The sequence below is a fragment of the Scomber japonicus genome, chromosome 10, assembly GCF_027409825.1.
Source record: "Scomber japonicus isolate fScoJap1 chromosome 10, fScoJap1.pri, whole genome shotgun sequence".
NCBI classification, from domain to species: Eukaryota; Metazoa; Chordata; class Actinopteri; order Scombriformes; family Scombridae; genus Scomber; species Scomber japonicus.
In genome coordinates, this window is record NC_070587.1 from 31503290 (window position 1) to 31531071 (window position 27782).

General features: G+C 41.3%; 1 protein-coding gene across 1 annotated transcript in view; it reads left to right on the forward strand.

The window, feature by feature from the left end:
• sh3bp5b (SH3-domain binding protein 5b (BTK-associated)) overlaps nucleotides 1-18095 on the forward strand; it is a 52492-nt gene extending 34397 nt beyond the window's left edge. The window contains exons 4-9 of the mRNA XM_053327252.1: nucleotides 1859-2023; nucleotides 2148-2278; nucleotides 9213-9255; nucleotides 12068-12287; nucleotides 14289-14660; nucleotides 17256-18095. Coding sequence (XP_053183227.1) covers nucleotides 1859-2023; nucleotides 2148-2278; nucleotides 9213-9255; nucleotides 12068-12287; nucleotides 14289-14660; nucleotides 17256-17485 — 1161 coding nt within the window. The 3' untranslated portion in view covers nucleotides 17486-18095. The remainder of the gene's footprint in view (nucleotides 1-1858; nucleotides 2024-2147; nucleotides 2279-9212; nucleotides 9256-12067; nucleotides 12288-14288; nucleotides 14661-17255) is intronic.
• The last annotated feature ends 9687 nt before the right edge of the window (nucleotides 18096-27782 follow it).

Sequence of the window (27782 nt, forward strand, 5' to 3'; positions counted from 1 at the left end):
GAAACATGCTGCATTTCTTGTTCCTTCGGCTTAATTAATTTTCTCTCCCAGCAGCCTTTTATCTGCCCCTTAACGCAACACACAGCAGAAAATGTGCAGAGATATTAATGCTGAGCGGGTTACCATGACGACAGTTCACACATCACATCCTGGTTTTTAATAATCAGTCAGTAAACTCAGCATCGTCTGACGCCATCTGGAAACTCTGTACTTTTATTTACAGTTAAAACATTTTAGCGTGTGTTTTAAGCTTCTGTCAAACTAACGCAGCTGCAGCGGCTTCCTGTCTAAGCTTTTCAAAATAAAGTGCATCGTCTGACGCAGGCTGGAAACTCTGCACTTTTATTTAAAGTTAAAACATTTCGCCGTGTGTTTCAGCTTCTGTTAAACTAATGGTGCTGCAGCGGCTTCCTGTCTGAGCTTTTCAAAATAAAAAAACCTTTTGTTATTGAGCACTATCTCATTATTATTATTATTAAAAATAGTTTCCCCTCGATTTTATTAGTTTTGAAATCGTTTGGCCCCTAAATCATAATCACGATCACATTTTGATTAATTGAGCAGCCTTATGATGTTGTTAAAATCTAATCTAGCTAATCTTTTCTTCAGTTCACTCCTTCAGTTGCATGTATGAGTTTTTCCTCATAAAAAGATCAATAAGGTTCAGCGTAGCTCGGCCGCTTTGCTTTCAGTAATTAGATTTTGGACACCAGGTCAAACCTCGGCTGTGTGTTTATCCACAGGCAAACACACAGCGGTCTTATATTAGGTTAGTAGCTGCAGTGTGTGACGCCTCAGCTGTTTATTACAGTGAGATCAGATCAATGATGTCTGCGACGTCTTATGTAAGACTGAAGACACAAAGAGCTCTGCTGCTAGTTTTTACACATTTAAAGTCTGTCGGTGTTATTTTTGGCCGTGTGTGTGTGTGTGTGTGTTGTGTGTGTGTGTGTGTGTGTGTGTGTGTGTGTGTGTTGATTTGTTCCCTTAACTAAATGATGACGCATGATCCTCATTAATGAACCAATCAGGCGATGGACAGAAAATTAATTGACAATTTTAATGAGTTAAAATGTAAAATATCTGCTAGTTTCAGCTTCTTCAATGTGAAGATTTTCCAGTTTTTCAGTTTAATATCAAAGTAAATTGAATATCTTCCGGCTTTGGATAAAACAATTCGTTTAAATTTGTCAGCCTGGGGCATTTTTTTCACTATTTTATTCTATGAAATTACATTTTATTAACTAAAAGATTGATTCATTGAAAAAAGAAAATGAACATGGTGATGAAAACAGCTGTTTGTTTAGTTACAAACTACTAAACTATACTAAAATATTTTGGTGAAAGTGTAGAATAGTTTAATGTTGCAAAAATTACAATAATAATTCAGGTTTCTTATGTGATAAAGGTTCATTCAGGTTTTTACAGCAGAATAACTTAATAAACTAGATTCTCCAGATTTTAAACTTGAACTCTGAATGAAAATAGTTTCTGCAGGAAGGAAAGCTATAGAATAATATGAGGAGAGGAGTCACACAGGAAACAGGTCTGTCAATGACAAGTGTGTTTTACAGTCAAAGAGGCCATTTACAGCTGAGGTGTGAAGATTAAACTGGTTTCACAACTATAGTCTTCTTTATTGATTCATAAAGAGAATACAGTTTGTAATATGTAGAAATGAACCTCTCCACTGCTCTATAAATGAAGATGAAGTCAGGATTAGTTACACATGAGAGACCTGACTGACTGCTCTTCCAGTTTAACACACAGTAATACTAAAGACATGAACCCAGCTGGTCTTTGATGCTTTACACCAGAATAATGAACCATCTCTCCATCTCTGTGTCTTCTCCTTCAGGCTCAGCTGGAGGCTCAGAAATCCACTCAGGACTTCCAGAGAGCCACTGAGGTCCTGCGTGCAGCCAAGGAGACCATCTCTCTGGCCGAGCAGCGGCTCCTGGAGGAAGACAACCGGCAGTTCGACTCTGCTTGGCAGGAGATGCTGAACCACGCCACGCAGCGGGTAAGGAGGAGGAAGGGGGGGGGGGGGGGGGGGGGGGGTGTTGTTTTTATTTATTTAATAGTAAAAAAAACTCCTGAGCTCTGGACCTTCACAGAGACACTGAGACTCTGATTGGCTGTTGCAGGTGATGGAGGCGGAGAACACGAAGACGAGGAGCGAGCTGCTGCATAAGGAGACGGCGGCCAAATACACGGCAGCGATTGGTCGCATGAAGCAGCTGGAGAAGAAACTCAAACGCACCATCAACAAGTCCAAGTAAGAGCTTCAGATAACGTTCAACGCAGCCAATCAGAGATCTGCTGTGTAGATGTAGATGAGACTGACACATTAAAGATTATTTTTAGTTGATTTCAGGAAATCAACGTGTTTCTTTTACTGGCATCAAATCAGCCGAGCAGCTGTTTCCACTTCCTCTGTGTTGACAGGAAATGACATCACTGCTGATTTATTAAAATGAATGAGCAGGCTGAATTATGACGTGAAAAACAAAATAACAGATAATAATTCAGTCTGATTCTCTGTGTCACTTTAAACATCTTCACTTCATATCAGTGCTTTTGTGTCTATAACTGCACAAAATTACTCAATTTATCAATAAGTCAGCTTATCTACTTATCTACTTAAAAATATCTACGTTCATTTTTTAACCTTCCTGTCGTCCTCCCGGGTCAAATTGACCCCGTCTGTTTTGACTGTGCCTTCCTCCCTCCTTCTCTCTTTCTTTCCTCCCTTCCTTTTTTCCTTCCTCCATCCTCCCTTCCTTCCTCCCTCCTTTCCTTCCTTCTTCCTTCCTTCCTCCCTCCTCTCCTTCCTTCCTTCCCTCTTTCCTTCCTCCCTCCTTTCCTCCCTTCTTCCTCCCTCCTTTCCTTCCATCTTCCTCCCTCCTTTCCTCTCTTCCTGCCTTCCCGCCTTCCTTCCTCCCTCCTTACCCTCTTGTCCTTCCTTCCCTCCCTCTTTCCTTCCTCCCTCCTTTCCTCCCTTCCTTCCTTCTTTCCTCCTTCCTTTCCTTCCTCCCTCCCTCCCTTCCTTCCTCGACTAGAGGACAACAGGAGGGTTAAAAGAAAGCTGATTCCAGCTTCTTAACTGTGATGATTTTATGCTTTTCTTTGTCTTCATGATGGTAAACTGAGTATTTTTGGGGTTTTGGACAATCAGCTCGGCCTGTTGGGAATTTCTAACTTATATTGTTCACTATTTTCTGACATTAGATCACAGATCATCATCTCCAAACAACTAATCAATTAATCAAAAAAATAGGCAAATTAATCGATAATTAAAATAATCATTAGTTGCAGCTGTAAAGGAGTCAACATCAGACTTTTATCCTAATTAATCTAATCGGTAACCTAGGTAACAGTGTTAAATGATTTATTTGTAATGACATTCACTGTAAACTTTGTGAGCTATGATGTCAAAAAAGCCCCAAAAAAACCAAACAAACACTATAATGAATTAATCAGAGCATGACATACATCACAGCAGTCAGTGTGTGTTTTCAGAGTCTGTCCTGGTTTATATTTGGACATTAATTGTTGTTGTTTTGAGACGTTGGCATGAGTCACATCTCGCTGTGAACACAGACTCTGAAGCAGACTGTTCCTTCTCGGCTGACCGCTCCGCCAAAATATTCAGATCAACAGAACAGCGACGTCATCCGTGTTTTACCCTCCAGCCTCATTTACACACACACACACACACACACACACACACACACACACACACACATACACACACACACACACACAGGAGAGCTGAATGTTAGACCCTTCACATCCCAGACCATCTCTCTCCCTGCAGTCTGTCTCCTCCTCCTCCATCACCAGCAGCACAAACATCTGGCTTTTATTACACATTCAAAAACAGTCAGATCAGTTTTTTTTGTTTTCTTTACCTTCGTGTCGTCCTCCCGGGTCAAATTGACCCTGTCTGTTTTGTTCTTTCCCCCCTTCCTTCCTTCTCTCTTTCTTTCCTTCCTTCCTTCCTTCCTTCCTTCCTTTCTTCCTTCCTTCCTTCCTTCTCTCTTTCTTTCTTTCCTTTCTTCCTCTGTCCTTCTTTCCTTCCTTCCTCCCTCCCTCCCTCCCTCCTACCTTCCTTCCTTCCTCCATCCTTCCTTCCTTTCCTTTCTCCCTTCCTTCTTCCTTTCCTCCCTTCCTTCCTCCCTCCTTCACCCCATCCTGCCTTCCTCACTCCCTCCCTCCTTTCCTTCCTTCTTCCCTTCATTCCTTCCTCTTTTCCTTTCTCCCACCCTTCCTTATTTCCCCCGTCCTTCCTTCCTTTCCTTTCTCCCTTCCTTCTTCCTTTCCTCCCTTCCTTCCTCCCTCCTTTCCTCCCTTCCTTCCTTTCCTCCCTCCCTCCCTCCTTTCCTTTCTTCTTCCTCCCTTCCTTCCTTCCTCCCTCCCTCCCTCCCTCCCTCCCTCCCTCCCTCCTTTCCTTCCTTCTTCCTCCCTCCCTCCTTTCCTTCCTTCTTCCTCCCTTCCTTCCTTAACTCGAGGACAACAGGAGGGTTAAAGCAGCGGGATCAGATTGCACTTCTCTCTCTCTAAAACAGTAAAACCACATCTAGCTGTTTATTTTAAATAGTCAGGTGTTAAAGGGGAAGTTTGACTAAATCCGGTTGCAGTCACGAGTTAACGCCCTCCTACACAACCGAGACAAGTTTTACTAGAATGACACGACTGCTGCGCTGCCTCCTCACAATCTATGAAATTAAATAGATGTGCATAAAAATCCATGGACTCAAAATTCCCCGTTTCTGTTTTTAATCTCAGCATTTCTGTGGACTTTCCTCATTTCTCACACATTTTGTTTTTAAATGTCTGATGCCTCAATGCTCCTGTTGTCCTCGAGGCATGGAAGGAAAGGAGGGAGGAAGAGGGAAGGAAAGGAGGGAGGGAAGAAAGAAGGAAGGGAGGAACCAGGGAGGGAGGAAAGGAAAGAAGGAAGGTAGGAGGGACAGAGGAAAGGAAGGAGGGAGAGAGAAAGGAAAAGGAGAAAGAAGGAAGGAAGAAGGAAAGAAAGGAGGGAGGAAGAAGGAAAGAAAGGAGGGAGGAAGAAGGAAGGAAAGGAGGGAGGGAGGAAGAAGGAAGGAAAGGAGGGAGGGAGGAAGGAGGGAGGGAGGAAGAAGGAAGGGAGGGAGGGAGGAAGGAAGGAAGGAAGGAAGGGAAGAAAGAAGGAACAGTTAAAACAGACGGGGTCAATTTGACCCGGGAGGACGACACGAAGGTTAAACTTTAGCATAAATGACCTTTCATGCAACCCTTTCCTGTGTTTCCTGTTGAACACTTTAGGTTTATAGATTGTGTATCTGCTAATGCTAACTACCAAGTTCTTTATTATATTCCAAATAAATCCTAAATATAAAATATATCAGGTCTAGTGTCCTAAAGAGAACCATGAGAGCTTTCAATGAGTTACTGAGAGAAGTAGAATTGTTATTTATATGTATGAATATGACAGTTTTAGTTGTTACGCTGCAGCTTCACTAATAAAACACATGTAAAAATACCCAGATTATAAAAAAAGTGCAAATACTTAAAAGCAAAGTTCACCTGGATTTAGTGTCACCACATGTCTGAATGTTGTTTTGTTTTCAACTAAAACAAGAAAAGGGAAGTGATCACCACATTTTAGAGTAAATATAACTCTGAATGTTTCCAGTTATAAAAAATAAAGTAGAAAAAGAGAATGATTCCCTCAGTGAGTTTAAAAAAAGAGGAAGTGTCAAAACTGCAAATAGCATTTTAAAATCCAACCTTTTCATTGATTTTGTGTTTTTTCTAATTTCTCATTACACTAAAAATAAAAGCATAAACTGACTGAAGAAAAGAAAGAATAGAAGACATGAATGAACTCAAACTCTTGGGTTGTGTCCGAAATCACTCACTCATTCACTACTCCCTACTCACTATATAGTGAATTCAATATAGTGGACTATATAGTGGACTCAACGGCGGAACGTCTCGGACACGCTCGGACACTACTCCGCTCGTTGCAATGCATGATGGGATATCTTGCTCCGGTTAGTGACCATCGGATGCTCACTACATTCCGCGGTGGATTGTGGGATAGATTCAGTGCACTATATAGGGAACATTAATAATCACTAAACATTCGGACACCACTACAAAATGGCGTGGTCACTATATAGTGCACTATATAGTGGTTAGGGGGTGATTTCGGACACAGCCTTGGTCTCTTTAGTCCGAGCTCAGCGGTGAAGATAACGTCATCTTCTGTCTCCTCTTTCATTATCATCAGAGCTGCTCCTCTCTCCCAGTAGACTCTCCCAGTATGTTTGAGCAGCTCACAGCTTTGTTTCTGGACTTCAACCTGCAATTAAACTTCAGTTCACGGTTACATAAGACCCTCCCTCATTCCCCCATGGATACCTCATGGTTGAGAGTGGACGGCCGTGTCAGCCTCCTGATGTTACTGAAGCTTTCCAGAGGCAGGAATGTGTCTCTGTGCCAAGAACAATGAATGTAACGATGATGTCATGATGCTGATACATGAACAGCTGCTACAGTATGGGAGATAACACGTTTAGTGTAGACACACAGGTGTCAAACATGAGGCCCGAGGGCCAGGACTGGCCCACTGAGGAGTCCAATCTGGCCCACTTTCCTTCCTGTATTACTTTCATTTCTTCCTTCCTTCCATTTGTCCTTCTTTCATTCCTTCCTTCCTTCCTACCATCTGTCCTTTCTTTTTTATTTCTTTCCTTGCTTCCTTCTGTCCTTCCTGTCTTCTCTTACTTATTTTCCTTCCTTCCTTCCTTCCTCTATCTATCAGACCACTCAGAGCTGTTTGTGGCCCTTGAATGAAGATGAGTTTGACACCTCTGATTTACGGTAACTACAGTAACTATGGTAACTATGGTAACACCGCTGCCTTAGAGCGTTTAGGAGGCATCTTGGCTGCTGAGCGCTAACTCAAATTCACCTCGACTTCACCACCACAGACGGGTCGTAGCTGCTGTGGTAGTGGACCAATCACGTCACGTTAAATTAAAGAACACTTGTGCTGATTGTGAGCAAGTCCGTACAAATAGTCATATTTTCTAGCTCTGGGTGCAAAAAGGATCGATTGCAGGAGACGTTTTGATGCTACTTGGTATCGATTTATTTTGGTATTGAGTATTGATACCCAGCCCTAGTTAGGATAGTTAGTTAAAACACCAGGGCTTCAACTAATGACTGTTGTTTTTGTTAATGGTAAATACTTTGTCTATAAAATGTCACTGCTCGTCATAATGTCTTAAACATCATAGTGACCTCCTTTTTAAATGTCCTGAGTAGGCATGGGCCGGTATGAGATTCTGGTGGTATGATAACCATAAGCAAAAATATCATGGTTTCATGGTATGGTGGTATTGTGATTCCAGCTCTATAATGTTCCTGAAAGGAAGAAAAATAAAGACAGACATGTTCATTTAACCTGAATATACACTGTAATGACAGTGTGAGGGGTCGTGATACTCTACGCTGCAGCTGCACCACCTGAGGGATTTCTGACCAGACTAAAAACATCTCATACCTTAGGAACGGTATGACAGAAAATTTGGCGGTTTCGGTTATTGTGGCTTTTTCAAATCGCGGTATACCTTGAACACGGTTATCATCCCATGCCTAGTCCTGAGATATTAATATAAGACAAAGAATAACCTCCAATCCTCTAAATGTAGAAGCTGCAACTAGTTAATATTTGGCTCTTTTTGCTTAAAAATGACTAAAACAATGACTCTATGATCAAACTGAATAATCCGCTGTGTGTCCTGTGGACGTCTAAACAGAATATTATATATATCATCCCTTAGAAATTCATTTCCTGGCTTTCTTCCAGCTCTGTTTTTCTGAGCCTGTTTTTATTTCTATCTGTTTGAAGTTTAGTGAACTTGTCAACCAACTTTTCATATTTCCAGTCTTTCTTTTTATTGCATTGAAGAAGATAAATGTGACACTCTGAAACCTTTTTTACTGCACACCTACACAAGAACACACATGCAAAGCAACAATGACAGCAGAGTAAAAATAGAGATCTATAATTACACATATAGAACAAATGGATGATGATGATGATGTTACTGAGGGATGAAGCTCAGTGTTTGTTTTATTGTCTTTAATGAATGTGTTAGATCATGGGCGTCAAACATGCGGCCCGTGGGCCAGAACCAACCCGCTGAGGGGTCCAATCTGGCCCACTTTCCTTCCTTCCGTTCTTCCCTCTTTTCATCCCTTCTTTCTTCCTTCCTTCTGGCCTTCCTCCCTTTCTTCCCTCCCTCCTTCCTTCCATATTTCCTTCCGTCTTCCATCCATCATATCTTCCCTCCCTCCTTCCTTGCATCTTTCTTTCCTCTTTTTCGTTCCTTGCTTCCTTTTTTCATCCTTCCTTTCTTCCTTCCTTCTGTCCTTCGTCCCTTTCTTCCCTCCCTCCTTCCTTCCTGTCTTCTTTTCGTTCCTTTTATCCTTCCTTCCATCTTTCCTTACTTTCTTTCTCATGTCCTTCTGTCCTTCCTCCCTTTTTTCCATCCATCTTTCTGTCCGTTCATCATATCTTTCTTCCCTCCCTCCTTCCTTCCATCTTTCTTTCCTGTCTCCTTTTCGTTCGTTCCTTCCTTCCATCTTTTTAATGATCCGGCCCACATGAGATCAAATAGTTCTGTATGTGGCTCTTGAATGAAAATGAGTTTGACTCCTCTGGTTTAGATGATTCTTGACTCTGTTCATGAAGTAACAAAGAAAAACCTGAAGGAAAATAAAGTATATTTCCCGCTAGTAACTTTACAGCCCTTAAGCGGGTGAAGTAAAAGAAGTGAATTTTCTCCAGCTCTGGTTCACTTCCTGCTCTCATAATTAGAAACGACGTGTTCAGTGTATCGATTTCTCTCTCTGGATTCAGGACTAACTGAGCCATCAGCTGCAGTCTTGCTGAGCGTTGCCTCGGCGGGGCGTTAATCCGTTCTGCATCATTCACTCATCCCAACATCACAACCCCCCTCCTCTTTATCACCCCCACCCCCGGGGTTGCCATGGTGATGATGTTTGGTACTGCTCTTTTCTGGGTTATTCTGTATTTTTCGCCCCTGATATAATCTCTCTCTCTCTCTCTCTCTCTCTCTCTCTCTCTCTCTCTCTCTCTCTCTCTCTCTCTCTCTCTCTCTCTCTCTCTCTCTCTCTCTCCTCCCTCGCAGGCCGTACTTTGAGATGAAGGCGAAGTACTATCTGCAGCTGGAGGTACGTTGACGGCTGCTCAGCTGTGATTTATTTCCTTCCTGACCCTGCTGATCCTCTGTAAAGGTTGTGAGGATGCTGTTGACTCTGCCCTCGTGTGTTCATACTGTAGATAACTGTGTGCATGTTGGTTTCCTTTTTTAAATTGAGCAGAGTTTAAACAATAATATGCAAATTATCTAACTATCATTAGGTTTTTTTGCTGCATTGGAAATATGTCTCTAGAGATTAAAACATTCAAAGGCAGCTCTTAAAACTGTAAATTTAGCTCCTTCACACTGGATTCAAATCTAAAATGTCTCTAAATGGGTTTGTTCCTCATTTTTTAATATTTAACATGTTACTGAATACATATATTGCTGTTTTTAATTCTTTGAAATCAATATTTTTTTTATATATTCAGTAACTAAATCATGATGTGGGTTTATTTGGAGCACACATGAGCTTAAATGGAGTCACAGTACCAATTAAACTCACTTTATTCATCAAATATCTTTATTTTATATTCTAAAATCTACATGAACTAATGAATACATTTTACAATGAGAGATAAATGTTGCTTTATAAGAAATGATCTCCTTATAAATCATGTCAGTATCCATGACAACACAGCTGGACTTAGATTTTGGTGCTTAATGGGAACACTTACCCTAACAGCTGATCTTAGATCAAAGGAAGGAAGGAAGGAACAAAGAAAGGAAAGATGGAAGAAAGGAAGGTAGGAAGGAGGAAGGGAGGGAGGAAGGGAGGAAGGAAGGGAGCAAGGAACAAAGAAAGGAAAGATGGAAGGGAGGAATGAATGAACAAACAAAGGAAAGAAGGAACAAAGGAAGGAAGGAAGGAAGGACAGATGGAGGGAACACTTACCGTAACAGCTGAAAACATTGGTTAGAATCAAATATAATAAGTTACATTACTTTGAAGTCATTGAAATAGTTACATTACTTATTACATTTTAAATAAAGTAACTAGTCATCTGTAACCTATTACATTTCCAAAGTAACCTTCCCAACCCTGATTACAGACTCATAGGGAAATATTTGAACAGGTGATATGGGAGTAAAGCCTTTGTATTCTAAGAGTTCCCATTCAGAGGTTATAAATATGTGAGGAGAGGACAGAAATGCACCTGATTTATCAGCACAGACTGACCTCAGCACCTGGAAAAATAAACAGGTGTAAAAATCTGCAGCTCAGTTTAACTTGAAACCACACAGAGGAAGAAAGAGACTACAGTGAGACAGATGGACACACAAATGATAAAGATTCATTATAAAGTTAATTTTCCAGAGCTCCCACTGTGGCTCCAATGTGATATGAATGAAGCAGCCAGTAATTAATATGCAGCTATATCATTACTTATCCATTTACAGAAAATGATCTAGTCAAGAATTTAAAAGATTTAACAAAGTCTCTCAATTGTTGGAGCTGATTATTTAACATTCCCTCTCATGCAGCCTTCCTCTTGTGGGTTGAATGGATGCTTAGAAGTCCCAAAAGTGTCTTCAAGCAGTGTTCAAAGTTCAGCACTAAACACTGCTTTGAGAGTTTCACACTGCATGTCAGAACAGCTCAGCGTCAGGTCTTATTTAGCATCGCTGTAATGCAAACCAGATGCGGCTCAATTACACTTGCAGTTCTTGCATAACGGCTAAATTGAAAAATTGCAATCATGCAAAAATGCTGTTATGCAATCCTCTCCTCAAATCTCATAAGATGGAAGTATTTGGGAAAGTGGTATCGAAGCAGTAATTACTCATAACACGCTAATATAAGTACAGTTTGTGGATCAACAGTAGATTATGCTGCAGTAAGTTGTGACTCTGCTATTTAAACATTTAAACTGCAGCATGAAGGAGGAAGCTGCTGCAGAGTTTACAGACGTTTGATGCAGGGGTGAGAAGTTAAAAGAAAAGCCAGAATAAATGAGTAGAGAAACACTGTGAATACAGATGTTTCCATACAGGACACAAGAGTCTAACTAAGTGGGTCGATTAAAATGATGTATATCAAATGCTGAGGTCAAACCATCATCATCAAAACACCAAATGAGGGAATGTGATATCTGCAGGATGTTGTTCGTCACTCCTGCAGACGTGAACAGTGTTTAAAGTCTGTGTAAAGTAAGAATGAATATGTGTTCTGAGTTTGACATACTACATAAAAGTGTGTTGTTAACCACCCTGCCAAATTTAAATGATTAAAAAAATCACCAAATATATGAAATTAGGCTTCAAAGTTGTGTAAAAATCAGCCTCTTCCTCTGCTACCAAATGCTGAAGCCCCGCCCCTTACCAAGTGTCACCTGTCAATCAAAGTCACCACCTCTACCAGACACATGGACACTACACCTGAGAGCTTTCTGCTGCCAGCTCAGCTGCTAGCTCTGCTGCTAGCTCAGCGGCTAACTCAGCTAACTGGCTAACTGTAGACTGTAGTAGTAGTAGTGTGTGCTGAATGTATTTATACCTCTACAGCAGCAGGGGCGGGTTTATGCTAATCACTAAATCCTGAACACAGAAATGTTGAAACACAGTTTGTGAAGCCTAGCTCCACAATTCAAATCTAAATGGTTGAAATGCTTTTTACACCTTTTTTAGAAATACATTTATGACCTATTTAATGTGTTTAGAAGAAAATGTCTGAATTCACTTTACAAGGTCTTTAAGAACCTTGTGGAGGATCAAAATGGTCTTTCCTCTAATTTGTCACCCGCATCACTGCACACCAGATCACAGATTGAGAGTCTCTGCAGTGTGGCGTTGTTGTTATCCCTCCCTCATAATAACCTTCCCGCCTCTCTCTCTCTCTCCAGAACCTAAAGAAGAACGTGGACGAGCGTCAGGCCAAGCTGTCCCAGGCCAAAGGCGATTACAAGACGGCCCTCAGGAACCTGGAGATGATCTCCGACGAGATCCACGAGCGACGCCGGAGCACCGCCATGGGCCCGCGGGAGAGAGGCGTGGGCGCCGAGGGCGACAGCGTTTCCGGGGACGACATCTCCAACTTTAAGATGGAGTCGGACGGGATTTCTAGTAAGTACAAGAACCGCTGTTATAGAGCTGAGTGATTATGGCAAAAATCACGATTAATTGAACTTTTAACCTCGATTACGATTAAATGAAGGATTATCTCCACCCTTGATGAACAATGATGTATTTTCACAGTTTCTTTAGTTTAGTATTTTCCACTGCTGTCCTCACACATGAAGATCATGGTTTGGGTTAAAATGATCACTGGAGACAAGTTTTCAAATTCCTTAAAGATATGCAACCTTTGTTGTCATGGCAACAGTGGACACCATGATTAACTGACACGAGCAAGATTCAGTCGATTTAAGAGTTTCTAAATCACGGTTTTGATTATTTTTCGATTCATTGCCCAGACCTACTCTGTTACTCCATCCTCCTGTCTGTCTGTCTACATAAACATCTCTATTCATAGTGAACACTGTAAGCTGCTTTCTCTTCAGCGTGACTCAGACGTTTGTCCTGCTGAGATAAAACACCAATTAGTAAAGGTTAAAGCTTCCTATCTGGTTGCTCTGCTGTGGACCTCCACAGCAGCTGCACACCTGGTGACTGTAAATGTCAGAGAGACAGCAGGAATGAGATTCAGTCGTCATTCTGTCGTCATTGGTGTTAAATAGGGGCAGTAAAGTAACTTTTTAAAAGAGAAGTGAAAGGAAAGAAACAGATTTTCAAGCCTCTCCTGAAAAGACAAACCCTTGTGAAGCTAATTTTCCACCTGGAGCCACTTGAGGAGTGGAGAGCGACTCTTAAGGAGCGATGCTGACGTCAGCGTTTTGGGTGGGTGTAAAAACAACACAGAGTGAGCTTTTGTCTATTTCTCTGAATTCCTGGTTGTTATTCTTAGAAAGTTGGATCAGGTTTACACTCGATGACCTAAAGAGTTAAACTTGAAATTGATTTTAAACAAGTAGAGACGCTGTGAAGAGAGGAAGGAGTCTAATCTAATCTAAGTCAGAAATTAGGTCCTCACTTTCCAGGCCTTAAATGTGCTGTTTACTCAGCTCTGATGTAAAAAGCAGAGCAAATATATACCCACAATTTTATGTGGACCTGAACACACCACGACTGATTTAATAATAATATTAATATGCTGCTCATGTGAATCATGCAGTGGCGGTCACTGCATGCATGAAGATGTTTCTTATTAACAGTCAAGACTTCTGCTGTCCAGGAATTAACCTTTAATGTATTAAAGGGTCAGTTCACCCAAATTATAAAAGGAAGAAAATATGTTGTCGTGTGCTAGTGCTACAGTCTCCTTAAAGGCCTTCTTTTTCAGTTTGATAGCCTCCTTTGTTCTCGGGTTGCAGCCTTCAACAAGCACTGATAACCTTGTGGCCAAATTTAAAAAAAAAAAAAAACTAGAAAAAAATTAGATAAAGATTTGGGTGAATTGACCCTTTAAATTAAACCCATTAAATGTAAGTATTTGCCAGTGAAGAGTCCAGATCAGTTGCAGAATGCAGGAACAAGCTGAAGGTTTAAATGGAGAAATCTGCCCGCTGCATCCTGTTGGCCTTGGCTATAGAATAAACAGGGTGGCGTCACCGTGGTAACCGCAGAGCACCCGAGGCGTCCAGTTCGAGGCAGACGGCATGATTACAAGTTACAAGATAAAGCCGCAAAAAAAAAGACAATGAATGCAGCTGCAGCGGGGAACTGACGGTGCCTTTGTGTGCTCTGATTTATGATGGGAAAAATGAAACACCTCTCAGTTCTATTTATTATCTGTTAACTGACACTTTTTTTTCTCTCTTCCTCGCCACATCTTCACCTCCTTCTCTTTCTCACTTCTCCTCCTCTAATCCATTTCCATCCATCATCCCCTCCTCTCTATTTTCCTCCATCCTCTTTCCCTCCATCTCTGCTTTTCCTTCTCTCATCACTTCATCCTCATCATCTTGCTCTCTTTGTCTCCTTCAATACCTCCCTCCCGCCCTTCCTCCCTTCCTCCTTCCTCTCTTCCTCCCTCTTTCCCTCCTTCCTCCCTCTTTCTCCCTGCAGTGACATCAGTGTGTTTTGAAGACGAGGCGTGTGGCGGCAGCAGCATCATGTCAGAAGAAGACTCGGAGACTCGCTCCACCTGCAGCTTGGGTTCGACTCCCAGCAGCCCTCAGGAGCTCCTGTCGCCTTGCCCCTTCGCCAGCTCCTCCTCCTCTTCCTCTTCCTCCTCCTCTTCCTGCGCATCCTCATCCTCCGCCTCTCCGTCACCCACTCCCTCCTCCTCCTCGTCCTCCCCGGCTCCTCTGTCCAGGCCCTGCAGTCTGGACCTCCCCAGCACTGTGTCGCTGTCAGACTTCGGCCTCATCTCGCCAGTCCTCGGACCTCGGAGCGAGTGCAGCGGAGCGTCGTCACCTGAATGCGACATGGAGAGAGGTGAGAGAGGCGGGAAAATCTGGGTTTATCAGATTTTAGTGTGTTAAATACAGACAAAGATGACTTAAATATGGTAAAACACAGATTGGGAGTGTTTTTCATGCCTGGATTTTATACATTTTATGACTTAATATCCAATTTAAATGCAATTTTTCCTCAAACCAATGATGATGTTAACAGATAGATTGTCCCTAAAAACAGTTTCCTGTATTTTGGGAACTACTAGCAACAGTTTAGCTCCTCTAGTGTTTAATTTAGCTTGCAACAGCACTTATCACCTGTAGTCGTGAATATTTAACCACTAAAAACTCAGATAATATTTAACAGGAATACACAGAAGAACCCAAACAAACCATTTATCAACCTCACAGATGTATTTGCTGATGTTCGCTTATCGCTGACCAGCAGACCGATAAATAACAAGAAATTACAGCACAGAAATGCCAAAGATATGTTTTCCTCCAGAGAACAGAGATACATTGGTCAAAACTCTTAAATTACAAAATCTAAGGAGTTCTAAAAATCCAGTACCATTGGGGCGTGAGTGAAAACAGCTGTGATAAAACTGAAACAAAGCTGAAATACATAATTATAAAACTTGTAGAAGTGACATAATTGGAGCACGAATCTAATCATCTCCACCCACGTCTAAACTTTCCAGTCTGTGCACGTGAAAGCTTTAATCAACAGTAGGTACTGTAGGTCTATTTGTGTTCAGCACGTGCCGTCCGACAGAAGAGAGAGAGAGAAGGGGGGGGGGGGGAGAGAGAGAGAAAGAGAGGGGGAGAGAAAGGGAGGAGGGGGAGAGAGAGACACACACAGAGAGAGACAGACACACACACACACACACACACAGAGAGAGGGAGAGACACACACACACACACACACACACACACACACACACACACACACACACAGGGAGACAGAGAGAGATGGATAATGTTTGTGAGAGAGGGGAAGTGAGATGGATGCTGTGTATGAATCTTTTCTGGGTTAGACTCACGTATCACCTGCGAGCTGCTCGGCTCACACCTGCTCCACTGCAGGAGCTGATTAGTCAAAGTGACAGCGAGACGACTGCTTCACCTGCACGGACCAAAAACACATCTGTACATCGTTCAGGAAACAAGCTCACCACACATCAGCCAGTCTTAATAACTAGCTCTGTGTGTGTGTGTGTGTGTGTGTGTTAGTCACAGAGAGTCGTCTTTACAGCATAATTTCATATTAGCCCGACTTTAAAACAATCCTGAATATAAGATGGGTATAATATAACTTCCACTCTTCCAAACTTAACTTCCAGGATAAATGATCAGCTTATATCTGGGCCAGTGCTGTATTTCTATGATGTAGAGATAAGAGAAGATTGGTGCTCCAGTATAAATGTTCATGATGCAACTGCTTGTGATGCATCATTTCTAACATCTTTGCATGAGTAAAATCACATTTATTTGTATATAATTAGTAATAGAAGAGCTGTGCCTTTATTATTAAGACATATGACCAATAATTAGATATTTAGATTCTCTCTGAACTGTTTCTCAAGTGCACTACACGGCTAAAACCTTCTGGGTGGAACTTGTGTAAATGGATTATTAACCTTCCTGTCGTCCTCTCGGGTCAAATTGACCCTGTCTGTTTTGACTGTTGCTTCTTTCCTTCCTTCCTCCCTCCTTCTCTCCTTCTTTCCTCCTCCTTACCTTCCTTGTTTCCTCTTTTCCTTTCTCCCTCTCTCCCTCCCTCCTTTCATTCCTCCATTCCTTCCTTTCTTCCATCCCTCCTTTACTTCCTTCTTTCTCCCTTCCTTCTTTCCTTCCTTCTTCCTCCCTCCCTTGCCTCGAGGACAACAGGAGGGTTAAACTATTTTGGCAGGAATTGTTTGGGTCATAAATCACATTTATGTAAACTGGAGACAGAGAATGATTCACTATAAAGGACTTACCTGTTTGTGAAAGGTCTGACTACAGAAACACATATATAGAGTCAAAATTGCACTTTTTCATTTAACATTAATGGAAGCTTAACAAATAAAATCAAACTCTTGGGTACCATCTTTATTTTGCATCATGTTGAATCACACTGCATCATTATTTATGTGTCACTCACTTTTCAAAAGCTATGTGTTTAAACTTGATTTCATTTGACTGACTGGATTTCCTTTTGGCCAATTCCAACCCACTTAAAATACTTGATACTAATATACTAGTAAAATATGTTTGGTAATCATTCTTTAAACTTAGCTATTAAAAGTTTTAGACTCAGTGGGACATTTTGCTTCTGAGTAATAAACTTGTTGGTGCACTCTGGTGTAATTATGGGTAATGTTTCACCTAAATTACACAAACAGCTTTGGCATTTCTGCACTGAAAGTTTTTAGGGGTATCAGTTGTGTTAAATACATTATACTCACTCAGCAGTTATATGTAATCTAAACATCTTACATTAAAGCTGAGTGGGGTTTTTTTAATCCTCAGAGGGATTCAAACTAGTTTTAAACCCATCAGAGCTTCAAAACCTTCCCTTTCCATAATTAATGATCATCAAGTTCATGAAAAAGCAGCATTAATTATTTACCACCCCTCTCCTGTGCTGCAGGTGATCGGGCTGAAGGTGCGGAGGGGGATTTGGACAACGCTCCCGCCGCTAACAACAACAACAACATCAGCTCCACATCCAGCACCAAGAAGAGCTTCAGCCTGGAGGCTCGCTTCAGCTTCCTGAACCTGCGCCGCCCCCGCTCCACCAACGCCAAAGGCACGGACAACTGTTCCCAGAAGGCCGAGGCCGGGCAGGGGCAGAACGTGGTCTTGGTCAAAGGAGTCTGAGGGGATTTTGCTTCTACTTTGACTCCATCTGACCCCTAAACTCTCAGATAAACTATTTCTGAGCTGTTTATAAGCTACCTGCACTCCATATCCAAACGCCGCGGTCAAACAGAGACGTTGAATGTCTTTTAGTTGGTGTATGTAAAGTTTCCTGTACATGTCGGCAGCGCTGTTACTCCCTTATCTCCTTTTTATGAAGGACTTTGCACCTTTTTGGACTCTGAAGCCTGAGAATTAAAGAGCACTGTGTTGTTGAAGGTGTGTTTATGGTGAAGGGTGAAAAAGCTTCTGCCACAAAAAAAGAAAAAGTACACTAGCTGCCTGCGTACGGCCTTCGACTTCGGGGATCATCTTAAAACTGTTGTATCCTTATTGATGAATAACTGGTATAACTGTTGTCAAGAAAAAAGAAAGAAGAGAATTTATTACTGTTAAATGGCACTTGGCATGCTTTAAAACCATGCAGAGGTGATTTTGTGTTTTTTGTTGAAGAGTTAAAGGAATTTAAGTCGCACATGTGGAGATGTTCAATAAATAAGTGGTCTCTTAACTTCCTGCTAAATGCTCCTGTATTCCATATGTGACTGTTTTATCAAGCTGAGGATGTAAACTGTTCAGATTCATGCACCTTAAAAACCTCTTAAAGCCTAATTGTGGTTAATTGAAGACTTTGAGCTTTTCATGCCTTGTTTTTACCACCGTGATGATTTCTCGCTACTAGAAAATTACACATTTAAAACACAAAGTCGCTCTTATTTAACATAGACTGTATAAAAGAAATGGACGTAACATCCGTGACATCACCCATTGGTTTGTGGATTGCTGCTCGGAAGCCAATAGTTTCGAATCTAGGCAGCGCCATCTTGAAAATTTCAGGTGTATGCTGGGAAAAATAAAAACACGGATTCTACTTATATGGGCATGAGGCGGGGCCATGGACGTAGCCACGCCCTAATGCATACCCTGCTTTATCGTCACATATAAAATCAGGGAGGCCAAAATGTCCCAAATGAACATCATACTGCATTGAAGAAGGCTTTAAACTAGCGATTGAGACCATAAACACATTTTGAAAACGTTTACTGAGGTTAGAAATCAAGTGAGAAGTTGGTGAATTCTCCATTGACTTGTATAGAGACGGTCGCCCCCTGGTGGCCGTTTGATAGAATGCAGCTCTAAGTTACTTCCGTGTTGGCCTCATTTCAGAGGACTCCCCGCCTGATATTTAATCACATAATGTATTTCATGCATATTCATGCAATATTTTTTCCCCAAGTGTTTTTATTCCTCTTTAAGCATAGAAAAAAAAGTAAAATAATTGTCTTATTCATTAAATAACGTTACTTATTTACTGGAGGTCTTAATAACTTTATAACAAAAAGCCAGTTACAAGTTGATAGAAAATAGTCCTGTGAGTAAAACATGATAAATGCTGGAATAAAATTTAAGTAGGAGTACATGTAAGACAATTTAAAGAGGCCAAAAAAATCAACAAAAATAATTCAAACAACAGAATAAAGCCAATTTACAGTTTGATTCAATCATGATAAGCGAGGCAGGATCTTTTTCCCAAATGTTCTTATATTTCTCTTTAAGCATGGAAATAAAATAACTTTTCTTATTCAACCAATTACATTACATGACAATAACCGCTGTGGTGGCTGAAATGCAACTATGCCATCAAAACCCATGTGTGTATATAAATATAAGAAAACAGCAGTCCACTGTAGTGACCACTATGCGTGAAAGGGTTAAATACAAGACAAGCAACATGGCAGGTAAACATAAATACCTGCATGTGATTACTTAATCCTCCTGTTGTCCTCGAGTTAAGGAAGGAAAGAAAGGAGGGAGGAAGGGAGAAGGAAGGAAGGAAAGGACGGAGGAAGGGAAGGAGAAAGAAGGAAGGAAAGGAGGGAGGAAGAAGGAAGGAAGGGAGAAAGAAGGGAGGGAGGAAAGGAAAGGAAAGAAGGAAGGGAGGAAAGAAGAAACAGTCAAAACAGACGGGGTCAATTTGACCCGGGAGTACGACACAAAGGTTAAAACAATATATAAACAGTAACTTATATTAAGCTGAGAAAGTGTTTTTATGGCCACCTTTTGAGTTTAAAATGGAGCAACGTTTCAAAGTCCAGTCCTCCTCCTCCTCCTCATCGTCTCTCAGCAGTTTATGCTCCTGTTTTCCAGATAACGAGAAAAATAAAAGCTCATTTCATTGTCATCCAGGTTCATTTGAAGTTCACTAGTTCAGCTTCTACTTGGCACATGCTCTTAAATTAGCTTAGTGCATTATCTTTAGAGACTTGGGTCATGATGTTGATTTAGTTCAGAGACCTTCAGGGTGACAGAGAAAGGTAGCACACTCTCTAATAAACTGTAAACGTTTCCTAAAAGCAGCAACGTGATCAAATAACCAATTTCATTAACATCAACGAACATCTGGCACAACTTTAGAGAAGCTGGAGACAATCCAAAATGTCACTTTAGGACACACCAACACAAATATAACCTGCTACATCAAATATGTATTCATCCGCCGCTGAAAATAGTCCCTTCCTTTTTTTGAATTACATTACCAGCTGTGTCAGGAAACTACTGAGCCTTTTTATTTAAATTAGGAATCATTTCCAGAAGCTAAACCAGACATGAAAATGGTCAGTGATCTTGGTAAAGCTTATATTTGACATTATAATTAAACCCTGACACAGAGAACTGAATATTAAGTAGTAAGACCAACTTTCTGTTGAGCTGAGATTCACAGCCGATGTCAAATAAACCTGATGAAATGGAAATACCCCATAATTAATCTGCCAAGCAAATAAGTATTCATTTAAACAGCAGCTGTGCCAGATTGGCAAAGCAAACTCAATGCAATCTTCACTCCTTCTTAACTTTAAATTCATTTGCAATTGCAAAAAAAAAAATAGATTTCTATCATAAAAAAGCATGTGATTAAATATGTTTTTGTCATAGAAGCCAGTTATTATGCTTACCAACTTAATAACAAACATTTTGTGCTTCTAGTTTCCATGTTGTGTCTCACACAAGTGCTTCTAACAGCTCAGTCGGCTCTCTCTAATTCACTGATCCTTTCTTTTCTTTTTCTCCTACCATGACCATCTTCTTGTTTTCACACACTTGAATAGACATCTCAGCCTGTTTTTCCCCTCAGTGTTGTTGACATGGATGCTAAAATTAGATAAAGGTCATGTCTCTTTAGTTTGTCTCCTCTGAAACACAACAACCCTGACCTTAACCTGTTCAAAAACAAGCCACATTATTGTCATTCATTATATTAATTAAGTTATTTAAAGATTATTTGAAAAGACTTTGGGAGGTGGGTTTTTTTTGGTGTTCGACTTTGGCTGAACAACTGCTTCTTCTTCTTTTAAGAAAACAGAACAACAAGCAGTTTATATGTACACAACAGACACACAGTATACATTATGGGTAATTCAATTATTCAATTCAATTCAATGATTAGCTTTGGTGCTATCATTTATCAGTATGCTTCATCTGAACCTTACTGCTAGTAGCCTATGACAGTATAAACCAGAGGTCTTCAACAGGGGTTACTGTAGGGGGGTCGCGAAAGTTTTGGTTGATTAGACATTTTTTTATATTCTCCCTCGCAATTTTTTCCACAAATTGAAATGTCTTTAAATAGGACAATACAACATGTCTTTAACATGAATCCAACACACTGTAGTGAACAGATAAATGGAGGCAGAAGACGTCTTACATTCAGCAATGCACACATTCAGCGACACACAGGAGCTCTTTCAAGCTGGTCACCGATTCATTCACACATGTCCCACCAACAAGGAGGACCCGCCCCTATCGCTGCTGTGCCAATCACGAGGTCGTACCTTGGACACGTTTAAAATAAAAACACGAATATAAGAACCTGTTTATTACAGACATCCCAACTCTCCCGGATGTTTCGGGAGTCTCCAGCATATTGATAGCGGCTCCCTGACGCCCGCAAATGAGATCCAATCTCCTGGAATCTGGAGCGAGCCAGAGCGCGAACTAGAGAGTGACTGTGCGTGCGTGTTTGTGACTATAAATGCAGCGCGTGTGAGAGCAACGAGTCCTTACCTCTGTGTTGCCGCTTATTAGACCGATCCACCCCCACCCCACCCGGACCAGCACCGATCACAACCACACATCCCCCGGACCGACACTATAGGACCAGTTTAATATAAAACACAATTTTAAACAATGTTTTCAGAAAAGTTTTCATCTACAGGAATCTGCATAAATACACTGCATATAACACACATCTGACATTGATGCATTTTCTGTCGTATACCGTGATGTTTGGGAACCTAAAACTCCGTGTACATGTGCACGCAAATCTCCACTTCGGCTAGAGTTTTCAGAAATAATCGTTTCCAGTTACCTAAAACTGAGATTTCGTGTGGATAAAAGGCAAAAGCGCATGAAAATATATCTGTTTTCCAGATACCTGGCTATGTGTATACCTGCCTCTAAAGTCCTCCTTTCAAAATCATGTTTTTCTTCTTGTTCTTTCAGTCGGATATTATTTTTCTTCTGTGGATGTTGAGTTTGTTTTCATTCATCTGTTGAAGAAGGAAAGTTTGTGTAACCTCCAGTTACCAAAACCCTAAAATTAGATAAAATTATTATTGGAAGGTGAATTTATGAGGACATGATCTGAAATTAAATAAATAAAAATAAATGAACTGTATCAATATAATAATAGTTAAACCAGCTTCCCAACTATAAAACAATGTTGAGGCGGCAGTGACACAGATAGAGCCGACCTGAGTCATCAAACGCTGAGAAAAGAAGAAAAATACTCACAATTCTGCTGCTCTCTGCCAAATAAAGTCTTGTTCAGTTATAAATTACAGCTTGGTTTATGTAAAGATGACCTTATTAACTGGCAGAGACAGAAAATTAAAGAAAAAGAAGAAAAAAAACCCTGTTAGCAACAGTTAGCAGCCGCTAACGTAAGTGACCGCTGATGCTAACGGCATTAGCGATTTTTGATTTAATCAGCACTGCAGACACACAGCACACAAAAACAATTACACTCAGCCATCACTGCAACAAAATAAGGACACATGAATTATTATTGCAAGAATAATTTTATTATTCTTACAATATTTATTATTTATTTAATAATAGGTTGCAGAGTAACATATGTACATGGTTGATTTGTAATGGAAATCCGTAGATATCCAAATTAACCTTTGGAAATATAGAAGAACCCTTTGAGTGATTTAATCAGTTTAACTTATTAAGAAACATCTCTCTGCTCTTCCTCAGTGAGCTGTGTTTCAGGGCTGTGAGGATGTGAACCTGCTCAGATGTTTTTCAACAGAAAAGTGTGTGGTACCTTTGTGCTGCTGGGCCTGGATGATAAGACTCAGTTTTCAGATCTTTAAGTGTTGCATCTGTTGACCACTCCCGCCATAGTGTTCTTCCTGAACATTTAATCCTTCTACACCTTCAGTGGGATCACGACATACTGTTTAGCAGCCATTGAATACTGGTGTTTATGTTGCTCCTCACCTTCCTTTGTTTTGGCTGCGTCCCTGTTCACATTGTTGTTGTGGTCCAGTGCCTCCAAACTCTCAGAAAAAGTCATCCTCGTTGTTGCATACTTAGTGTACAGGGAGTAAAGACTTATAGCTGCCCTGTGTGGTTTTTTCTAATTTTTTAAGAAGTAGCTTGTCAAGTACTGAAAGGTAGTGGAGGTTTGGAGGAGCCATGGACGCTGACTTTCGTCTTCAGCAGTGTAGGTGGGGTGTTCACACTTTGCCATGGTCTCACCAGTCATCCAGTGGTGCACATTACTGATGTGGTGGAGGATTGATATCCACTTTTCTTTGAGGTGTGTGACAGTACCCTCACATGTGGTGACACAGAACCACAGGTGGTTGGTTGTCATTCTCATCCATACTGATAACTCTTCATTGTGGCACTGAAGCAGTCGTTTCTTCACAGACTTAACGATGTGCCACAGGTCATATTCATGTTTTATGGATGTATGTTCCTGACGAATTAGTTGACAGTCAGTTGCCAAAACAGCTATGGTCACATCATGTTCTTCTAACTTACAGAGGCACATCTCCAAACCATCCACATCAAGCCAATATCTGTTTTCCACCTCTGTGACCTTTACTGTTTCTTGTGCCACCACCAAGTTAGACTTTATGTCCAGGAGTGAGTACGCTCCATATGACGCATTATGACCTCCGCTGTCATATCTACAGTACAGTCTCCCTTCACAATTAGTGGCTCATCTACCACAGAACTGAGCACAGCCTCATTGTGTATACTCCAGGTACTGTTGACCTCTGGGATCACATCGGCCTTCTGGATGTTGAACCGCTGTCTTTTTGATATCGTTTCCAGACCAATGTTTTCACACATCTCCGTAAATGGACCACATTCATTGCCGGTGACGAATACAGCTGTAGGAACAGAAACATTTCACTCCATTACTCAGTGAACTAAGGACTGGCAGTATTGATGAGTTTGAATTCCCACAATTATAATATTTGTAAATATTAATTATAAAAGGTCTGAGGCAGTGTTGCCAACTTGGCGACTTTCTCGCTAAATCTGGCGACTTTCCAAACCCTCATAGCGACTTTTTCTGGTGTTATTGGAGACTCTGAAGTGGAAGCACATATCGTTACTGTCCTCAACGAGTAGTGGGTGCTGCCGTGAGCCCCTCCCCTGTCCCAAAGCACTCACAGGTGGTCAGGTTCACAGTAGCCTCACACAGCTGCAGTCAGAGCAGAGAGGAGACCCACACCCCAAACCCCTCCGCATCCACCCTGCATAACAGTCTTTTGATTCAATTTGATATTCTAACATTTAACAATACAGAACAAAATTGATTTACATTTTAAAAAACAAACAAACCAAGACTCAACATAAGAAAGCTCATTTGTAGTTCTTAACATATTTAGGGTTTTTTAACTCACTTTTTGTCTCTCCCAAGACGTTATTCCTCTCTCCTACAGCGTCCATTACAATAACATGCAAATGGTAATTATGCAAATTAGGCGATGACGTCATTTAGCGACTTCTAGCGGCTTTTAGGACAGCCAATAGCTACTTTCCTTACTGAGGAGTTGGCAACACTGGTCTGAGGCCAGTTCAGCTTCTTTTCCGTGTAGGCCTACTGTTTATTATATAATTGTTGATGAGAGTGGAAATTAATTTGGTATATCATGTTAACCTGACTGCTTCACATCTATTATAAAACATATCCATGCATTATTTATATAATCTGTAAAGGTACAAAATACTGACTCATATGCATCTTATGTATTAATGATATCACTCAAACCTTACTGAGGATGACGCTAAATGTCTTAATATTACAGCTGATTTGACCTGTAATCCCAAACATTGGTCTCATAACGTGCTGCACAACGTGATGTAAACAAACTAAACATAAAAAGAGTTCATGTGGCATCATATTGTAGTATTTGCCTTTTCAGACATGTTTTATATCAAACTGGCTCGTCCAGCAGGAGCGATGTGTAACAAGGCCTCGACTAACGGTAGTTACCATAGTTACCGTAACAGTAACTGTTAGCTTCAAATAACTAAGCTAAGGTTTATCTAGTATTTAGAACCGGAGACGTGAATTAAACAAAGACAAGAAAACAAACTGCACTTGGAAACATTGTTCGTATTATATGTCAATAAATTCCTGTTTCTGACCGACTTCATGTAGTTTTATGTATTGATTTGTTAATTAGTACATTAGAGGTTACAGCTAAATTAGCTTGACTCACCTGCTCTCCTCCACCACTGCTCTGTTACCATGCCAACAACGAACACATCTGTTACCATGCTGACGAATTCAGTTGGTTTTTCAACTTCATCTTCTTCCGTTTTCCAATTTGAGTGTGTTCAATCCACTGCGGTCAAATCAGCCGCACTAAAGGGGCGTTCACACCAAAAGCGTCTGACGCGAATTGATCGCTTGAATCGCGCCGCTTTTCAATTTTTGGATCGCTCCATTCGCTTCAATCACGCTTGTCGCTAAAAAAAAACCCGGAAAAAAATGGCTTGTAGATTGTTTGCCTCATGGCGGACATAAACACTATCGCTACACTGTACCAGAGACATTATAATAAGAGTATTATTATATAATATAAATATAATCATCTTTCGGTAGGGTGAAAAATGAACGCCCACAACCCACTCTGTTGTCACAGCCATAAAAAGCATTTTTTATTTTGGAAGAGAGTAGCTGCTATACAGACTAATGGCAAACTGATGTTTCATGCAAAACAAATGACAACTGCGCCAATTTTTAGGCGCAAACACAACATACTATTCATGATACGCACACGATTTTACATTGTATTACAACACTTTATAACACATATCTTATACACTTTAAAACACATGATCAGCAGTTCATACTACTTTGTGTACATATATTTTTTAATGCTTTATCCAAAATTGTGGCATGATCTGGGAAACCTTTATGATAACCTACCATGATCTTTAACCTTTATTTAGCTGTCTACAATCTACAATTTAGCGTTCAATTTTTGGATCATCGCTCCATTCGCTTCATTCGCTCCATTCGCTTCAATCGCGCTTGTCGCTTGAAAAAAACGGAAATAAACGGCTTTCAGAGTGTTTGTAGAGTGTTTGGATCATGGCGGATATAAACACTATCACTACCTTGTACTTGTTGTACAAAAAGGAGAAGCGCCGGAAGACCACCCGCCGTAGTGTTTGGGTGCATGACATCCTCCGAAGACGCACGGAGCTGGGGGAATTTCACCGTCTCCTCCAGGAGCTCCGGCTGGATGACAACCGGTTCCAGCGGTACCTCAGACTGACTGGTGCCCAGTTTGAGGACCTGTTGGCTCGGGTCGGTGCCAGGATCTCCCGTCTGGACACCAACTACAGGCGCTCCATCCCAGCTGCGGAGCGCCTGTCCATCTGTCTGAGGTGAGTTGCCTTTTCATAATTCGTCTACTAATTAGCCTACTGCAAAATGAATATGTAAAAATATATAGCATAGGTAACCTCATACTGCTAACTTAACTGACTTAACTGACTGTACCTAACTTAACTGCTAACTTAACTGACTGTACAGATACGTACACGGTGCACATTAAGCTATAAACTCATTTTTTTTCTTCAGTCAAATGATAGTATTTAGTCTGAAAGGGGAGAGAAAAATACATTGTTCACCTTTCTTGCCATATATTAGGAAATAATATGGTTATTATTTCATAATGTGATTGCAGAGAATTTGAAACATAATATACATGGACATATTTTTATCACAAAGCTTGCAATTTCTAATTTAAGTTTAAATGTAGAATAGATAAAAGTTCGAAGAACTTAAGCCTGACCCTTCATCTATCCTATGTTGTTGCAGGTTTCTGGCTACAGGAGATTCCTACAGAAGCATTGCCAACAGCTTCCGTGTGGGCATTTCTACTGTCTCTGCCATCGTGCCTGCTGTGGTGGGTGCGATTTGGGACTGCCTGGTGGAGGAGTTCATGGCCGTGCCCACCACAGACGAGTGGAGGTCCATCTCTGAGCTATTTCAGCAGAGGTGGAATTTTCCTCTCTGCTGCGGAGCTCTGGATGGCAAGCATGTTGTGCTGAAGGCCCCCCCCAACTCTGGATCGCAGTTCTTCAACTACAAGGGAACATTTTCAATTGTTCTCTTGGCAGTTGTTGATGCCAACTACTGCTTCCGAGTGATTGATGTTGGGGGGTACGGGAGAACCAGCGATGGAGGCATCCTGGCCAACTCTGCCTTTGGACAGGCACTTCATGCTGGAACCCTCCACTTGCCTGCTGACCAGCCTCTACCAGCAGCTGAGCACCGAGGACCTCAGCCTCACTGTTTTGTTGCCGATGAGGCCTTTCCACTCAGGAAAAACCTCATGAGGCCATTCCCTGGACGCATCCTCCCCAGAGACAAGAGGATTTTCAACTACCGTCTGTCCCGGGCCAGGTTGGTGGTTGAAAATGCCTTTGGCATCCTCGCGTCTCAGTGGAGGATGTACCACCGCGTCCTTGAGGTCCACCCGGAAGTGGCAGAGAAGTGTGTGAAGGCGACCTGTCTTCTTCATAACTTCCTGCGGATGACAGCCCCGACAGCCCAGACACCTGGAGTTGGGGGGAGCATCGCAGGGAGTGAGGTGGAGACACTGCCAGGTCTGGGGAGAGTTGGCGCGAACAACTCTGCGAGAGAGGCCATCAGGGTTCGGGAGACCTTCACAGCCTTCTTCTCTGCAGAGGGAGTGGTCCCATGGCAACA